Source organism: Diospyros lotus, chromosome 8 (genome assembly GCF_014633365.1).
Source record: "Diospyros lotus cultivar Yz01 chromosome 8, ASM1463336v1, whole genome shotgun sequence".
NCBI classification, from domain to species: domain Eukaryota; kingdom Viridiplantae; phylum Streptophyta; class Magnoliopsida; order Ericales; family Ebenaceae; genus Diospyros; species Diospyros lotus.
Window position 1 is genome coordinate 18,185,274 of NC_068345.1, and position 18,894 is coordinate 18,204,167.

At 39.0% G+C, this 18,894-nt stretch overlaps 1 protein-coding gene across 1 annotated transcript; it reads left to right on the top strand.

Moving 5' to 3' along the window:
• Positions 1 to 16,280: 16,280 nt before the first annotated feature.
• Positions 16,281 to 17,276, top strand: LOC127808180 (protein MIZU-KUSSEI 1). The gene has a single exon (XM_052346590.1). It carries the CDS (start codon positions 16,471 to 16,473, stop codon positions 17,212 to 17,214), a length of 744 nt encoding a protein of 247 aa, XP_052202550.1. The 5' UTR covers positions 16,281 to 16,470; the 3' UTR covers positions 17,215 to 17,276.
• Positions 17,277 to 18,894: the final 1,618 nt, after the last annotated feature.

Here is an 18,894-nt window from a genome sequence, read left to right on the forward strand (position 1 = left end):
GGTAGCATAAGAGACTAGGTGAGTCTTCAAAAAGCAAGGGAGAAATTACACGCCCCTCTCTAATAACCAACTTATAACAATAGGAAATGTTGTTGGTGGAGATTAGCAATGATCAATCTTCAAATGTGGTAGAAGAGAAGATAAAGAAGATGGGAGGAGATCAAAGAGAGTGAGGCATTTATGAAGAAAGAGAAGATGTAGATGATTTTTATAATAGAGCAGCAAAATGGTCCAAAAATTGTAAAGTTTCCATCACACCATAGTGGTATTATTTTATATCCAGGGAAAGGTAGGACAAATCTCACAGTTGATTACATTCCTAACGTGGTATACCTTATCAAATGATAATACCATGCACTTATCTTTGTACCAAACGTGCTGTTAAACTTTTCTATCTTTTCTTATACATCTCTTTTGTGATATTGATTTTCTCTCCAAGAGATAATGAAGAGTTTCATTTAAGGTAAGAATAAAGTCAATTATATTCTTGTTAGTCTCCCTCAAGATAACATGTGTGTGTGGGGGGGGGGGGGATTAATTCATAAAAAACAAGTTGGGTCTTAGTAAAAAAATTTATATTGATTATCTAAATATTTTGGTGAGTAGGTTATCAATGTGCAGTTCCAAGTTGTGCCCAATTTGCAAATAGGATATGGTTATTGATCGATCATCGATAAGTGGCTCTGATGTTCTTTAGGATGAAGGACATAATTGTGTAATAGAATAACTCTTTGTTGGTAACATGTGTTTTTCATTAATGTCTAACACATTAACCTAGTTATAACCTAAATAGGCATCCATGAAGCTAATTACTTGGTTACTTGTGGTGGTTTTAACAAGCTAGTCTCTTTTTGCCAATAGAATGGGTCTTTAGGCTCGATTCAAGTTGGTGAAGTCTATTCATATTCTCTAGTCTTCATTATGTTTTCAAACAATTATGATTTTGGAGACTTTCTTTGAATAGTTCTTCCCTAATAAGACCTATAGCAATGAACTTATCAACCTCCCAAGCTATGGCATCTTATTATTGGGAGAATATTTTCCTTTTCTAAGCCATAGGTTTGACTTGAAACCTAAGTTTAGATGGTGAACTATTGCCCCTTCGTTAATTCCTGACGTGTTTAATTGTTGCCATGCAAAAATCTTTGCATATTTCTTTAGAAGATGGATGAGATCTTAGTGGGCTTGCCCTTGCAATTTAGCACAACTTGAACATCTTTTGGGTATTGACCTCAGACATCGGAATGGGAACAAACTCTTCTATAGCCACTAAGAAAGAATTAGGGTATTCCTCGAATGCCTTCTTGATAGTCATCACTTCTTTTAGTTGGACTCATTCTAAGCTACAATTGCCTACCATGTTTTTATCCTTTTATATGATCCTAATCTTTATAAGAGTTAGGAACCTAAACTTCGAAGGGTGGATTGATAGCACAGCCTCAAGAGCATTTAATGTTGGCCTTTTGAGGATGGCATTATTTATGCTTGAGGCTTTCACCACTAAGAAATATATCATTATGGTCCTATTACAAGCTGTTATATGCCAACTATAAGAAGTAGTGAAATGACTCTTTTGGGCGTAACTAGTTACCCAATGAATCCCACAAATGGTTTGTTGACTTGAGAAGATTAGGGCTTAAGTTAAGTTATTTGAGAACTTTAGAGAACAAAACATTTTTTGAACCATTGGTAAATATTAGGATGTGATGTAACTCATAGTTTTGAGTAATGCTTTGTAGACTATTGCATCCTTATAGGGAATGTGGATGCTTTTTTGAATCCTTACCCAAAATGGAGATGGTGAGACTCATCTCAAATCCAAGTATCATGGTCGTGATCAAAAGCTCCTGAATCAAACTCAAAGCTTGTATTTCAACCATTACCGTTCTTTCATCAATAGTCCACCAGGAATAGAGTGTATGATTTCAACAACTCAGGCTAATGGCTAAGGTTATGCTCTTCCTTAAATGTCTCATTTTCTTTCCTCAATCCCTCTTGGTATGAGGATCTGGAAATGAATCGCCTATAATAGCCCCATTAGATCAAGTATTTGATTTCTTTTTAAAGCTCCCTAGCTACATTCATTAGTATCACGCCCCTGTTATAGCGGCCCGCCTCCCAAAACATCCGCTAGCATAGAAGGTACGTGAGAGGCTCGCCATAAAGAGGCACCGAAACAAAAATCCATAAGATACCCACTTCATTTACATTTCAAAAGAAGCTTACATAATAATGAAACATTACATCAATCTTTTAATCGAGCACATCAACCCATACATAACAAAATAATGAGAAGAGCACAAACATTAAAATACATCCAATACAACTTTTAGCCCTTCACCCTCAAAAACAACCCCCAAGGACCACAGGCTTGGAATGACTCTGTACACATATCTACACCCGCTCAAACATGGCTAGTCTCACCACCCTCCTTTGCCTTTCCCTTGTCTTTACCTAGAATAACGCAAAGAAGCAATATAAGCCACAAGGCTCAGCAAGTTCATATAGAAAATAAAGGCATAATGAATGAATCAAGATAAGAAAAACATGATATCTCAACCACAAGCATCAGAGACTCCCTTACCATGAGGGACTAATAATGAGAACAAGATAAACGAGATTAGGTTAAGAAGTTTTCACCATGTCTAAGTATTAATCATCATGCCCAATACCATGCTCTATGGCAATGTATGTGTAAACCCATGTGGGATGCATAAATGATGTGGATCTTCGTCCACCAATGCTCTAGTTCGCACAAGACGACATTCCATATTCTTGTGGATTGTCATCCACCCACACACTGGTTTAACACCAGGCGACATTTTGGGCCAAAGCCCCCATAGCCAAGCGTAAGCCTGCTGGCATTATTAGGATATCCTTTGTTCACATGCACATTTAATGCCATACAAAATAATTTAGAATGCACACATGTATGCCACCATGTACTATGCATCCTTACTACCGACCACATGGAATAATGCTTTCTCAAAATATTGTTACCCCCTTTTTTATACTCATCGATATCCCGATTTATTTGATGGACATAAATATTTGATAAGATTGATGTTAGGGGAACATTGGATAGAAATTATGATTTGAAACAAAATCCAAGCAAGACAACACCAAAGTCTTATATACCTGAACCCTAACCAAGAAATGCATCATTCATTAAGAAAGATAGGGTGAATTGAACCCTATTTAGCTTTCATCAAGACTCAACATGAATCCAATAATACCATAAGGTTTACAATGCAAGGAAATGGGAATGAATCATGATTTCATCCATAGAGGGGATAGACAAACAAAGAACATTCAATAGACACAATTTACAAACCACTTGATTTCGAGCAAACAATTCAAAAGGAACTCATGATTTCAAAACTTAGCCAAATGGTCAAAATAATATACCAAATCGAAGCCCTTCGAGTCTAGGTTACAAAAAAAAAATGGATCTCAATTCTGATATTTGTACGAAAAGTTATGGCTAAAACAACCAGACATGCGCAATCTAAGTCAACTTGACTGATGTCGAGTCGACTTGAACCACCTTCGAGTCGACTTGGCCAAGAGCTAGAAGTGTCGAGTCGACTTGGGATGCAATCGAGTTGACTTGACAACCTAGAATTATGAACGGACAAACCAGAACACCAAAAAATCACCCAAATCCATCTCCAACACCCACAATGATCAATTCAGATTCCCCACACATCATTTTTATGAAAGGATGAGGTAGAATGAGACCCCATCACGATTATAAAACCAACTTACCAAAACTTTTCAGAGAAATCTCACAATGCAATCAACCAGATTTATATGCAAAAACCCTAACCCACATCACAACACCCAAAATTCTAAAATTTAACCACAATCTCCCAACCCAAAGACATCCATGAACCCACAAGACCGTAAAGCAAGATTTGTAACCATACAAAGAGAGAAACATTGAAGCTTGCACCCAAAATGAGAAGAATAGTGCAAGAAATAACTTGCCTTGCTCAAATCATAGATTTTTGGAAGAAGATGAACCTCAAGCTTGGGTCTTCAAGACTCCTCCAAGAGCCCTTAAAATTCAACCTTTGATCCCTTCCTTGAAGCTCCCCTTGAAAGAGAAGAAGGATTTGGGGTAGAGAGGAGGAAGAAAAGAGAGGAACGTGAGAAGGAGAAGAATGGGGTTGGCTTCTCTCTCTAAGGCACCGTTTTATAACATCTCTCTCTTCCCATTTTTCCCTCATGAACTATACAAATGCCCAGTTAGTCCTTCTCCCCTTTTTCATCATTTAAATAAATGAAAAATACATATATATACTCACAATACATAAAACATCCATTTTCATAAACACACTACAATTTCATCCACACGGAATTTACACCCAAAATATCAAAACCCATGATCGAGTCGTTACACCTGTTACTTACCAAACTCGCAATACTTCTTCATATATATTTGACTTGGAACTATTGCATTTGATTGGTGTTGTCTTATGTTCTTGGTCTCCGTTAATTTTCTTAAAATCTATGAGGGAGCTTTATTTCAATATAATGTAGTTCATCATGTTAAAATGATATGATAGTATAGCACCACACACTAACAGATGGGGGTGAATTGGGTGTTTGTAAAAAATTGTTTGTTTTGAAAATTTTCTAAAAAATATCAAGATTTTGTCAATACAACAATAACCTTTGAAGTGAGATAAGTACTATTAAGATACAAAAAATGAAAATGCACATGAGAGAACAATATTTAAAGTGGTTTGGCTCAACCCAACCTACATCCACCATTCCAGCTCTTAGCTAGAGATTTTGAAATCCATAAATAAACTTCAAGTTGCAAACCATAACCTATTACACCAACTAGAACACAAGCTAGTTCTTCTAGAAAAACCCACTAGGAAATATAAAATACAAGAAAGAAAATGACAGTAACGACTGTGATACTCGAAACCATCATTAAGGACCAAAATGAAACGTATAGATAGTCTAGATCTTAGCCCTACCATGACACACGAATTTCTAGAATATTCTTGAGGATTCTTTGAAATTTTATGGATATAAATAAATTAAGTTCTCTAGATATGACATGAATAAGTTAATTTTTCTAAGTAAGTTGTTATGATTTAAATCTTTTAAAGAAAATGTATGGTTTGAATTCATATGGGAGAGCGATTGAGAGTTTGTAGAATTTATTGGGTTGTAAATATAAATTGAAAAATAGGTTTAAATGAATGTAAAAGGCAAATGTGGAAGTTAAAGGTTTTGGATTTCAAACCTTATTCTAATTGGGTTTTGGATTTCAAATCCTAATCCAATTTAGTTTTGGATCTCAAATTCTATTCCACTTTAGTTTTGGATTTCAAATCCCATTCTAATTTAGTTTTGGATCTCAAATTCTATTCCAATTTAGTTTTGGATTTCAAATCCCATTCCAATTTAGTTTTGGATCTCAAATCTTATTCCAATTTAGTTTTGGATCTCAAATTTTATTCCAAATTATTTTTGCATGGAATTTTAAGTCCATGGCTATATATATCCTTCTTCCTTTCATTTACTCGTCCAATTTTATTCCTTGCTACAACTTAGACAACAAGGTGTGAGGGTTTTGAGAAAAGCATTAAGGTCAATTTTTCTTCCAACCAAGTTTGAAGGTAAATACATCATGAACTATTTATGTGTTTTCATGAAATCAAGTTATGGTCCCTCATGTCATGTTTACAAGAAAATTTTGAGATTGGAGTTTAGGAGCTACGCACGAAGGTTTTTACCCCCACAAGTTTGGTAGAATCTATCGTGTCTTCTCATGATGCAAGTTCAAGTTATCTCATGTTTAAATATGATTAATAGTTCATTTGTGCTTACTGAGATTTATCTCACCCCCTATGTTTTTCCCTCTCAGGTGAATATGAATAAGGAGTTTGGAGCATGAACGTGGTGATTTTAAGAATTTAAGTTTCAGTTTTTTTCTCTATGGATGTCTAATAGATAAACCTATTTAAGTTTCTCCTTTCTTTTTATTGAAACAAATTTTTCCAGTGTTAAACTATTGTTACTTTTATATGAATGCTATAAAACATGTTTTGGAATTATATAAAAGTTTAGGAAAGTCTTGATTCTCGTTATTAAGTTACGGGTGTTTCAACGACTCTCAAAAACACACAACTCTCTCAAAAATCTATCTAGTACAAGGCTTTGAAAAGATTTTCAATACAAGAAAGAGGATTGACAAAAAATGAGAGTGAAAGATTGAAGCACAATAACACTTGAGAATATATGATATGAAACTTGAAAGCCCAATTGTCCAACTTGTATGTTTTGTGCTTCAAATCATCTTCTATTTATAGGCTTCCTCGTCCATTTAAAGTTCTAGCCATTTGAGTCAAAAGCTAGGTTAAATTGACCTACAGGGATTAGGTACAATTAGCCATTTATGTTTTTGTGGTAAAAAAGGTTGGTTGATTTGGACAATCGGTCAACAAATTTTTAAATTTTTCGTCAATCTAATCAACAATTTGGTAAAACCAATTGATAGTTTGATGAAACTTTCAATTGCAAATGTTATATAAACAATTGAGAGAATGCATTTTAATGGTCGACTATTTCAAGAACTGATCGACTGCTTTGAGAGTCTATCGATAGTATTCAAAGTCTGGTCGATAGTTTTAACTTTGAAAAACTGGTTAAAGAGTGAAAATAAAATTTTGAAGTCTATTTATTAAAGTTTTGTGTAAACAATATTTATCTTCAAACCATCATCAAAATTAATAAAACATAGCAAGCCTCACTTTAAGGATCATAGGCATTCTAGTCTATATCTATCTGACTCGCTCCTCTTAGGTGTTTCTCCCTAGTGTTCAAGATGCTAGTCTTCCCTGTTGTGAACTCAAGGAAAGGATTTATCCTTTACTTCTATCAGTATAAATCCTTCAATGTTAATATACTTTTAAGCCCTATTATCCAACTTAGTAAAGGTCCTCTAAGAGGTCTTATAGATTGAAAAGTAGAACTTCACATCTGGGACTCCTTTAGTGAGTGCAACTATTGCTATTAATTCATGGAGCTTGTTAACATTGGCATCCTCAACTTGAACCTGGACAATGACTTTCTTAGTGATTTATCTTTGGCTTACTTCACCCAAAGTAGGCTAGTCTTGGATTTCTCGGGCTTGTAATTCCCTTGGATCCTAGCCACAAACTTCTCTACCAACTCTTCAAAGCTTTGAATGTTATTTTTCTTTAAGGTATGAAACCAAACTCTCCCTCCATTTTTCAGGCTTAGGAGAAACTTCTGCACATTAGGATTTTTGCTAATTGATTTCAAATGTATGTGATGCTCCTTTAGATGCGATTAGCAAGCCACATGTGTATGTCATGCAATATGTTGATTTGATCAACACACACACACAAAAATTAAAGATTTTAGAGAGAATTTTTGTTTGTCTCTATTAGAGATAGAATTAGCAACGAAATTGTAAAAAATGGTATTAGAGACGAATTTACATATGAAAAATCAGCATATCTAGTTTAGAGATAGAAAAATTCCCATCTCTAATTTTTTTTATTAAAGACGAAAATTTTCTCTCTCTAATATCAGACACGAAAAAATTCCCATCTCTGTGCGGTTTTCTATAGATAGAGATGAAATTTTTTCATGTTTGTGTTCAAAGATAGAAATAATTCCGTCTCTCAATCAACCTCAGAGATGAAATTCTATCTGTCTTTGATTTCAAAGATGGACTATGTCTCTAACATCAGATACAACTTCTTTGTTTGTCTCTGAAATCAAAGATGAATGTGTTTCGTCTTTGATTTCGAAGATGGAAATTTTTTTCGTCTCTATATGAGAGACGAATGAATTCCATCTCTAATCCAAGCCTCAGAGATGGAATTCATTTCATCTTCGAGACAGAGACAGAATAATTTTTATCTCTAATGTCAGAGACAAATAAAAAGGTGCTTGCAATAAGGAGACTTGAACCCGGAACAAAACTAGAAACAAGAGTCCTAACTTGAACTATTTGGCCACAATGTTATATCACTAGTCCAATCATTTTACCCTCCCATTTTACTTTTGTTGAACATTTGAATATAATATGATAGCATAAATAAGATATACTCATAAGAGTCTTTAAAGGAAACATGATTAAAATGTTGGGTTGAATCAACAAAATATTTAATCCATCGACTGAATCATCTGTAGTTAGTTTGTATTTAAGGGTGTTATAAAATTGATGAAAATTTGAAAGTTGAAGTATATAATTGCTAAAATTAAAAGTTTATTATATATAAATTAAAATGAAAGAAATTTTTGAGTTTATGTCTATTTAATTTTAAGTTTAGTCTTGCATTAATATTCCAATCTTCTAAGACACTAGTATAAGAGTGAGTCTCCACCCATAATAACTATATAATAATAGTTTACTTTGATGGCACATTTGCAACTCCATCAGATCTAATAATATAAATAATTAATATTACTCTAGGAATTTTCTATAGTTAAAAGTGATAGAGATGGACTTGAAAATATATATATATATTAAAACTTTAATGATCTGTCTCTAATTAACAAGATTTTTTTAACTATGTATAAACAATAATCGAAACATATGGCAATAATTTCATGAATATTCTTGTATATTGCTAAAGAAATTAACTATGTATACGACATTAATAGTCTTTATACATTTCTTTTTGATGATACTGGACCGATCACCAAGGTCTGCCTCGAAGTAAGTACCTGCAAGGGTGGGGCCTTTAATCCCCCAGGAGAACTCCGACGCTCAAGTTAGTAGAAGAAGAATGCCCGAAATGAAAAATCATACAGTAGTTATATGATCCATACCTATAGAAGTTGACTGCTATTTAAAGATGGCGTAGAGCATACTCTGAAGAGATAAGATAACCTCTGAATAATGGAGATAATCTCGATTGACCGAGTCAATCTCGTTCAAAATCAAATATGGGTTGAAGATCTAGATGACACGTGGCGCTTCCTGAGAGTGCCACGTGGCGGCACCGGGTTGGTATACTCCGAGGGTAGTATAGTAATTTTACCCTTAGTAAAATATCCCCTCATCACTTGCCCCCCCAACTCCTTGAGCTGTGAGGGTGAGGAGCTTGGGGGAGTAGTCCTCTAAGCTTTTCTGCTTTCCTGTAAAAAGGAGTTCTGCAAAATAAATAAATAAATAAGATTAATGATCTCCATTATTGGCTCGCTTCCCAACTCAAAGTCCCATCACCCTTCACATGGCCCTCCAAGGATTCTATAAAAAGGGATGTGGGCATGGTCCCCTCCTCCTAAGAATTATTGGAGTGAGAGCATGCTTGGGGTGGAGTAAAAAGGTAAGAGGTCTTCCCTCTCTTCTTCCCCCATTTTTTTTTTTATTCTATTTCTTTGTTTTTTTTATTTTTTTATTTTTTTGGTGTGGCCGAGACCAGTGGTACTGGTCTCGGCCACGCTGGTGGAGGCCGCGACCTTAGGGTCGCGCGGCTTGCCTGTACGTGCTGGCCGAGGCCACGCGCCTCGGCCGCGCGGCTTATAGTGCCCGGGTCCTGCTGCCTTCTTAATTAAGTTTTTTTTTTTTTTTTTGCAGGCTTCCCACAAAGCATGAGAGACTTCGAGCGGTGCTTTCAAGCTCAACAAGGGACAGACCGACACCCTCATAAGGGTTCTCTCGTGCATTCCCTTTCATCTTTGGAATTCTTCTCATTTGTCGGTATTCCTTTGCCTCTCTTCTCTTATTTTTCTGTGGTTTTCCATTGTCTCTCTTTCCCATACCACGCTGTTTTAGTAAGTTGATCCCCATGACCTCCTCTAGCAACCCGGATGGAATAGCTCAGACTCATCTAGCTCCTCTTCCCAGTCTGGTATGCAAATAGGAGACGCTGGGACTTCCCGGCCCCGTCTTGATGCATCCTCTTTTGATAACGATACTGACCTAGAGTTAGAGATTTATCATAGTGGTCTCCCTGATGACCTAACCCCTACTTATTCTTCCTTATCCGAGGGTGAGATCTCCGGGTTCGCCCAAAAATATCATCTCCCCACCAAAGGCTACTAGTACTCTGCACCCTCCAACCTTCTAGCCCATCAATCCCCTCATGGGGGTTTAACCATCTATGAAGCCTCTCTTGAAGCTGGGTGTCAGATCCCTTTCGAAGGCACCCTAGCTGAGATCTTTCACCTCGTAAGGTTGTCTCCTTCTCAGCTAGTGCCCAACGGGTGGAGGAATTTAGTCTCTTTTGTTATATGCTATCGGGGGAGAGGTATCGTCCCTAAAGCCGAGCTCTTCTTAAAATTTTTTTTCCTTGTATGTCTTGATAAATCCGAATTTTGCTACTCGTTCATGGCATACCCCGGCTGTAAGTTTCTCGTAGACACCCCATCCTCCTTGAAAGGTTGGAAAAGTCGGTATTTTTTCATGGGATCTTCCTCCGCTACTATGGGTGTGCCCACCGCCTGGCGTCGGCTTCCTTGTACAAATTTTTCACGTGAAATGTCCCCTTTAGAGAGGAGGGATGCTGAGCTATTGATGGGTTTGGAGCACGTCAATACTGCTAGATTGATTAACGAGCAAACTCTATCTCTCGGGGGTGTGTGTCGATACCCTTGTCCAGCAGCCGACATTCCCTTAGGTTGATTTTTTCAATTCTCTCGTTCTGCCTTATGTCTCCTATTTATGCGTACTTCTTTATCCTAACCCTTGATCTTATTTTGTCATACTTTGTAGCCAAGATGATTGATGACGCGGAGCTGTGGGGGACCGACAAGAAGGCCGCTGAATAAGCCAAATGGGCCCGGAAGAATGCCAAACGACATACTAAGGACTCTCGGCTTCCACCTCGGCACAAAAAATCGAAGGCCTCTGGGTCTCGCTCTTCTTTTCCCCGAGCCGAGATAGGGGGCTCCCAAGGCACTGAGCCTCTTTCTGACATGGTCGAGGGGGAGGTGTCCATTCCTACCCGGGCTCTTCACCGACCAGACTGGAATGTTCATGAGTCAGACCACAGTAGCGAAGCCTAGGTGGCGACTCAACTTATTCAAGGTCTACCAACTCAGGTGGACCTAGAGGGGGCCGCGGATCTGACTTCAGAGACCTTGGAGTCGTGCTACTGTTAGGGCTTGGTTCAGGTTAGTCTCTTGGTCCTTTATCATGGAGAACTTTTGGTTCCCCCATATTCTAATATTTGCTACTTGCATGCAGAGTATTGTTGCTCAGAACGAGCTCCATAGGCGAATGGCGAGGAATTCTCGCAAAATGCTCGAGTTGGATAATACCCTTGCTGAGTGCCGTAGGACCGTCGAGTAGCGGGACAAGGATCTGAGGGCTCAGCATCAACGGTACGCGGAGCTGGAGGGGCGCCTACAAAGCCTTGAGATTAGCTGCCATGCCACGGAGGGAGAGTTGGGGCAGTTTAAACAGCATGTTCAGGAGCTAGAGGAGAGATATGCAGACCCCACCCAGCTCCCCGAGGTGAAAGGGTTTATCCGACAGGAGTTGCAGGGTGTCTTGAAGAAAGGCTTCATTCAGAGCAAGGAGGAAGTGCAACAAGCCTACCCCGACCTCGATTTCTCCCCCGTTAGACCTATGGAGGACATGATCGCAGAGCTCATCCGAGCCTCATCCTCCAAAGCCCCTGCTATTGAATCTAAGGAGTCCGAAGAAGAAAACTAGTTATCAGTTTTAGGTTCATATGTACCTTTTTGCCGTGATCATGAGTTATACTAGACCTTTGATCATTTGCTAAATAAAATGCCTCGAAGTTATGCCTTTTTTGCAATAGTCCGAGTTGGGTGGTCTCTGCTATCTGATTTCTTGCACCTCTTTCCGTAATTCTCATGTTGACATGATGATGGGTGCCATTCTACTTGGTTCCTTTTTATTAGGGGTGGTCCCCTGGGTCACATCTGCCCCTTTTATTTTTTATCCCTCTTTCACTCCGGTATGGAAGTGAGGACTTAGGAGTCTCCTCCGGGACCCCTTAGGTCGGCTTCTTTGGGGGTCATTTCCACCCCCCCTTAGCCTTTCTTTCCTTTTTATTTTAGGGGTGGTCCTCTGGGGCCATATCTGGTCCCTTGCTCTTCCTTTTTTTTTTTTATCTTAGGGGTGGTCCCCTAAGACCATATGTGCTCCATTGCTCTCTCTGCGTCCTCGCTATCTTTGATGACGAAAGGACTTCAAGAAATCTCTTTAGAGGTTTCTGAGGTCAGGGGAAAACAGTTCCTTCCCCTTCACCTCCTTTTTTTTTTGTTTTATACTCTGTAGGATAAAAAATCTGCACATGTAAGAAGAAAACATAATGAGATTTTATTTAGGAAAAATACGCAATTCCCAATTCCTTGCGGTAAACCCCTGACCGCTCCTGCACGATACCCCTAGCAGTGCTGATGGATGCCATGTAGCACTCCCGGGTGGACTTTAGGTCTCCTCTAACTTCGCCAATCCCCGCAGCAGTAGGGAACTTAAGCACCATGTGGTAAGTGCTCGGCACGGCCCGTAGAGCGTTTAACCCCGATCTTCCCAAGATCATAATGTAGGCCGAGGGGACCTCTGCTACCAAAATGTCTTCCAAGAGTCAACGAGAGCTGAAACATACCGTTTGCATACACCACTTCCCCGTCAAATCCAATAAAAGGGACTTGAGCTGGCTTCAACTGTTCCATCTGGTATCCCATGCCCAATAAGGCCTGTCGATATAAAACCTCAGAGGAGCTCCTCGGGTCCACGAGGATCCGCCGAAGCTCCCATTTTCCCAACTTCGCTGTGATGACCAGCGGATCATTAGAAAACGGATACCCAGGCAAGTCGTTATCCGTAAAAGAGATAACGTCCCCTGGCCGAGCCCTCTTGACTCCAGCGTGTCGATGCAGATCAGAACTTTCTCCCGACTCCTTGCCTGGCACCATACTAGCCGCTAAAGTGTGAAAAATTAAATGTTGTGGAGGGCTTCCCTCCCTCTGGCGACTCTCTCTCCTGGGTGGAGTTCTGGTCCTGCGCCTTTCTTGGGATCTATCACGTCTATGAGGGAGGCTCCTTGATCTTTGACTTTCGCCCCCTGTGTGGCTCAGTATCCTTAGCTACGAACCTCCTTAAGAAACCCCGATTGATGAGCTCTTGAATCTCCTCTTTCAACTGATGGCACTCCTCCGTGTCATGTCCATGATCTCGATGGAATCGACAATACTTGTCTTTACTTCTTTTATTAGCAGGGGCCTTCGTAGGTCTCGATTTTTTCAAGTAATCCTTATTCTCAATTGTAGCCAGGATCTCTGCCAGAGGAGTATTAAGCAGGGTGAACCTGACTGGACTCCATCGGGGGCCCGACCTTTCCCCCCGATGACCTGGTTTATCTTTCGGCTTCTACTCCATATTCTAACTTTTCTTCTCTTTCTTATCCAAGTATTCAATTCTCTTGACCCGCATTACTTCCTCGGCATTAATGTACTTGGTGGCTCGGTTTAGGATCTTCGTGAACGTCCGGGGAGGCCTTTTAGCCAGTGATTGGGTAAAAGGACCAGCCCTCAAGGCATTCTGAAAGGCCATCATGGCAATACTCTGATCAAGATTCTCAATGCTCAATGCCTCCATGTTAAATCTAACCACAAAATCTGTTAATGACTCCCCTTGGTTCTGCTTGAGATTCACAAGGGTTATGGTTGATCTTCGGTACCTCCGGAAGGGAACGAAATGCGCCAAGAACTTGTTCCGAAGCTGTTTGAGATTAGCAATCGATCGGTGCGCTAAGCTTGAATACTAGGCTCGTGCATGTCCTTCCAAAGTGGCTGGGAAGATTCTACACCACATAGCATCAGGTGCCGCCTGGACCATCATGTGAGAGGCGAAGAGATTCAAGTGGTCAGCAGGGTCGGTTGTGCCTCCATAGGGTTTGATGGCAGGGATTCGGAGGCGCTCAGATGGAATAATCGCCATGATCTCCGAACTTAATGGCTGATTGGAAACAATGTCATGTGGCTCTTCCTCGCTCCGTCTCAACTCTGCAACCTCCCTCTCCAAATGCCGCAGACGCCTTTCTCGCTGAGCCCTCCCAGCTCGGGCATACTCGGGACCAGAGGACTCCTCCTCCTCTAAGCTCGGCCTTCCATACTCGTCACGCCTGGAGGGTCTGCTCATTCTCTCTTCTCGATGGGACTCCTTCCTAGCACAAGGGGACCTGCCACCTTGAAATCTAGAGCGGCGGTCCCCTTGGTGCTGACTATCATGGTTGGAGTGCTCCTCTTGCCTCACATCTGGAGGCTGCTGTTGGGTCAAAAAGGTGTTGATCAACTCCGTCAAGCGTTGGACCTATCCCTCTAACTGGGCGACACAATCTTGTGATGGCGAGGGATCTGGGGGATGACCCCCTACGGGTTCACTCTCCGGTGGTTGGTGTTGACTCTGATCTGGGACAGGTTGGGTACTACCAACTCGCGGTGGATTTCTTCTTGTCGCCATAACGGGGGGAAACTTGAGCTCGTCTAAGGTACTCAACGAACAAGAGAAGATAGAGCAATCAGCCCCACAGTGGGCACCAAATGATAATACTGGACCGATCACCGAGGTCTGCCTCGAAGTAAGTACCTGCAAGGGCGGGGCCTTTAATCCCCAGGGAGAACTCCGACGCTCAAGTTAGTAGAAGAAGAATGCCCGGAATGAAAAATCACACAGTAGTTAGATGATCCATACCTGTAGAAGTTGACCGCTATTTAAAGATGGCGTAGAGCATACTCTGAAGAGTAAGTTAGTAGAAGAAGAATGCTCGAAATGGAAAATCACACAGTAGTCAGATGATCCATACCTGTAGAAGTTGACCACTATTTAAAGATGACGTAGAGCATACTTTGAAGAGATAAGATAACCTCTGAATAATGGAGATAATCTCGATTGACCGAGTCAGCCTCGTTCAAAATCAAATATGGGTTGAAGATCTAGATGACACATGGCGCTTTCTGAGAGTGCCACGTGGCAGCACCGGGTTGGTATACTCCGAGAGTAGTATAGTAATTTTGCCCTTAGTAAAATATCCCCTCATCACTTTTCATTACTAACTTTGATTTGTCTTTGATGATCTTCTTTAATTTTTCTTATTTAGTAATGATATGTTGAAATAATTTGTCGTTAATATCATTAAGAGACCAATTTTGATATATTTTTTGACCAATTTGTTATGGTTTTAGCAACAAATTGAATTTTCTGTCTCTAATACTTTAGCAATGCCAAATCTTGGGATAGATATAAATCTGTCACCAATACAATAGCGACAGATTTAGCAAGTTTTAGCAATGCATTTTTATTTTGGTCACTAAAACTCTCTGTTTCTATAGTGACATGCTTTTTTCACTCTAACCCATTGGGTGAGAATTCTCTCTTTCTAAAGGTGTTTCCCCAAGCCTTATTGACCTATTGGATCTAGTAACCCTTAGAAAATAGCGCATTCTAACAAGCTGAGTGGGAAATAGCTTGAGCATCTAGAGTATTGTGTCCTTTGATGTTACTAATCTCTAAGTTGGCTTGGTATCCAACCATCAGGTCTAATTAGTGCAACCCTTTGGTTCCCTTTAGACAGCGCCTATGGATGACCCACCAATATATTTGTTTTGAGGATATGAAGCTACGATTGGCATTGAATGTTTTTGTGAGTCCCCCATAAGCAATTCCTACATCCAAATGATTGATTAAGATTGGCCTAGGGCTCGTCAAGAAAAGTCATTCCAATACTCAAGTTAATTGTCTTTATGGCCTTGAAATGTATGGCTTTAATTAAGACACACCAACCATATTATTCATAAGTAAAGAAATGAGTCATATTATTTTATACAAGATTTTAATAAAAAAAAACCATAATCATTAAAACATTAACTTTTAGAAAGGTAGCTAGGCCATCCTTCCACGTCTTCCTTTTAATATCAACACGGGCAAGAGGGGACCTTCTCCATCTCCACTTCAAAGATTCCAAGGACAATACCAACCACCTCCTATATGTTGATCCTAATTAGACCTGGTATCCTTCCCAATTTTCTATTTAAATAATTTATTTATTTTATTAAAAACCAATTATATATTAACGTGATTCATATATATATTTTAGAGTCAGTATTATCGACTATACAATTTCATTCCTCTGCTGATTTGTAATTATTTTTTTAACAGAATAACATTTGCAGTGAGATATATTTCTATAATTAAAGCGATGGATATGACTTTTTATTACTCTTTTCCAATAAATTACGTCAATTATATAAAATTGTGGAAGAGCTTCAGTTCTCGTCACTTTATCTTTGCCCCCCTGGCCCTCCCTGGCTGGATAGGTCTCTTTGTGGGTGGGTTGGTGTGTGTATATATAGTCACTCTTTGGTTGCTGTACGAGTTAATCTGTCTCGATAATCCATTCCATTCTCCTTCCAATTAATTGCCCGATCAATCTTGGAACCTATCTAGCGAATTAAAGATCGAATAGTTGTTCCATTAATTAATAAATCATAATGCCTAGTGTCCATCAGTACTCGAATCCCTACCGGCAGATGGAAAACCCAGCCACCTTGCTATCCCTGCTTCAGCATACCGCCGGCGGCTGCAACAAGGGCGGCAAGAACGGTGGTCGCGGAGGCGGAGGCGGAGGCTTGTTCCGCATGTTCAAGCTCTTCCCAATGCTAACCTCCGGCTGTAAGATGGTGGCGCTGTTAGGGAAGGGACGACCAAGAAAGCCCCTGCTGGCGGACAACGCTACCACCGGAACCCTCTTCGGCCACCGCAAAGGGCGGATCATCCTGGCCATTCAGGACGACCCCCACCGCCTGCCCATGTTCATCATCGAGCTGCCGCTGCTCACGGCCGCCTTCCACAAGGAGATGGCGTCCGACGACATAGTCAGGCTGGCTCTGGAGAGCGAGACCAAGACCCACAAGAAGAAGCTGCTCGAGGAGTTCGTCTGGGCGGTCTACTGCAACGGCCGCAAGATTGGGTACTCCATCAGGCGGAAGCAGATCGGCGACGATGAGCTTCAGGTGATGCAGCTGCTGTGGGGCGTTTCGATGGGGGCCGGCGTGGTTCCGGCAGCGTCGCAGAAGGAATCGGCCGGCGCCGGCGAAGACGGAGACGAGATGACTTACATCAGAGCAAGGTTTGAGAAGGTGGTTGGATCGAAGGACTCCGAAGCATTCTACATGATCAATCCCGATGGAGCTGCGGGCCATGAGTTGAGCATTTTCTTTGTAAGAGCACATTAATGATCCATCATCCCATCCATGATTAACAATTAATATATATATATATATATAGTATTTATTTATGTTACACTTATGAAGGATTATCATTATTATTATTGGTTGATATTAAGTATATACTATTTTGAAATATTTTATCAACTAGTGAAAATGTACTAATGTTAAAAATAAAGTACAATAGAGATACATTAAAAAATAAATATATTTATTAAACCTTACAAAATATCATAAAGACACTTATTAATATTGCCCTTATTATATTATATATATATATGTGTGTGTGTGTGTTCAATTTTTAATAATTAACTGTCCCTCCTCAACCATGAAAGGGCATAGTACATCCACCTTTAACACATGGCAATAATAACTAATATCTTTACGAAGGAATAAAAGATGCATCCATGCTATTCTTGTACATCCCGTTAAAATAGTTTACAAATATATAAAAGTGTGAAGGCATAAATGTATCTCTATATTTTAGTAAAAATCTTAAATTTTCACAACATCCCATTAAAAATCTCTATTTCAAATAAATAAAACTACTAAATACTTTTTAATTTGTATAAAATTAAATTTACTTTTTTACTTTACCAAAAACGTCCCGCACACCCAAACTTGTTTAAAAATTGTTTAATAATTTTATTTGTTAAACGTTTTTTAAAAAAATTAGGATGTTAGAGGACTTTTTTTTAATAAGGTATAAAAATACATTTAATTTAATATAAATTAAAAAGAGTTTAATAGTTCTACTTTTTTTTTTAAGTACGTTTTGAAAATTTGGAATGCCATAAATTTATTAGTTTGGAGTGCCATACATTTAATTTATGCACGAGCATGATGAGTAACATTAAACAAATGACGTAATGCCCTAATTATTAGTTTAATTATTAATTAAGGAATAGAAATATATCATAATATATTATTTTCATAAGACTATCACCATCACATTGATTTTGTTAAAAACTTCTGAATTTGGATTCTTAAGAATATATTTTTCTTAGTGAAAAAATTGGAGTGATTGGCTTATGTAGCGTGCCCCTGGGGCTGGAAGGCCTGTGGTATAGGGCCATGTAATTTGATTATTACTTCTATTATTTAAGTACATTTACCAACTCTCTTTCTCATTTTCCATTGACTGCTTGCTAATTGCTTTGGTGGAAAGTACGTTGGATAAATCGTAACGACGAACGTTACATAAGAACTCAATCTCATATTTGAGTTTTTCATTAGATTTACAGTTTGTTTGGTTGTGGTGGAAGGAAAAGTGCTTTCTTTATGGCAGAAATGATTTTACATATTTTTTATACTGTTTGACCAAAATTTAAAAATACTTTTAATGATAGTAAAAGTAGTGTTTTTTATAAAACAGAAACAGCGGTAGAAACAAAAGTCTTCAGGACATAGTTCGAATGGTCAAATGAATAACATGTCAATATCAATTCAGTGGATTATGAGTTTGATTTTTGCCTTACGCAAGAACCAAAAGCTCAACCTATGATTTACCTCTTCTACCGTAATCGAGGACACGAGCACTGAGGGTTACACAAGAGCGATCATCTCAACAAGTAAAAATAAAAAATTAAATTATTATTTATTAATACATAGAATTAACCTTAATGAACATAAAAATTTACAGCTATTATCCTTCTTTTCTATATATAATATTAAAAATATTGAAAGCAT

What these genes read in the sequence shown, in the direction of transcription:
- LOC127808180 (XM_052346590.1), top strand. Translation starts at nt 16,471, where the DNA reads ATGCCTAGTGTCCATCAGTACTCGAATCCCTACCGGCAGATGGAAAAC.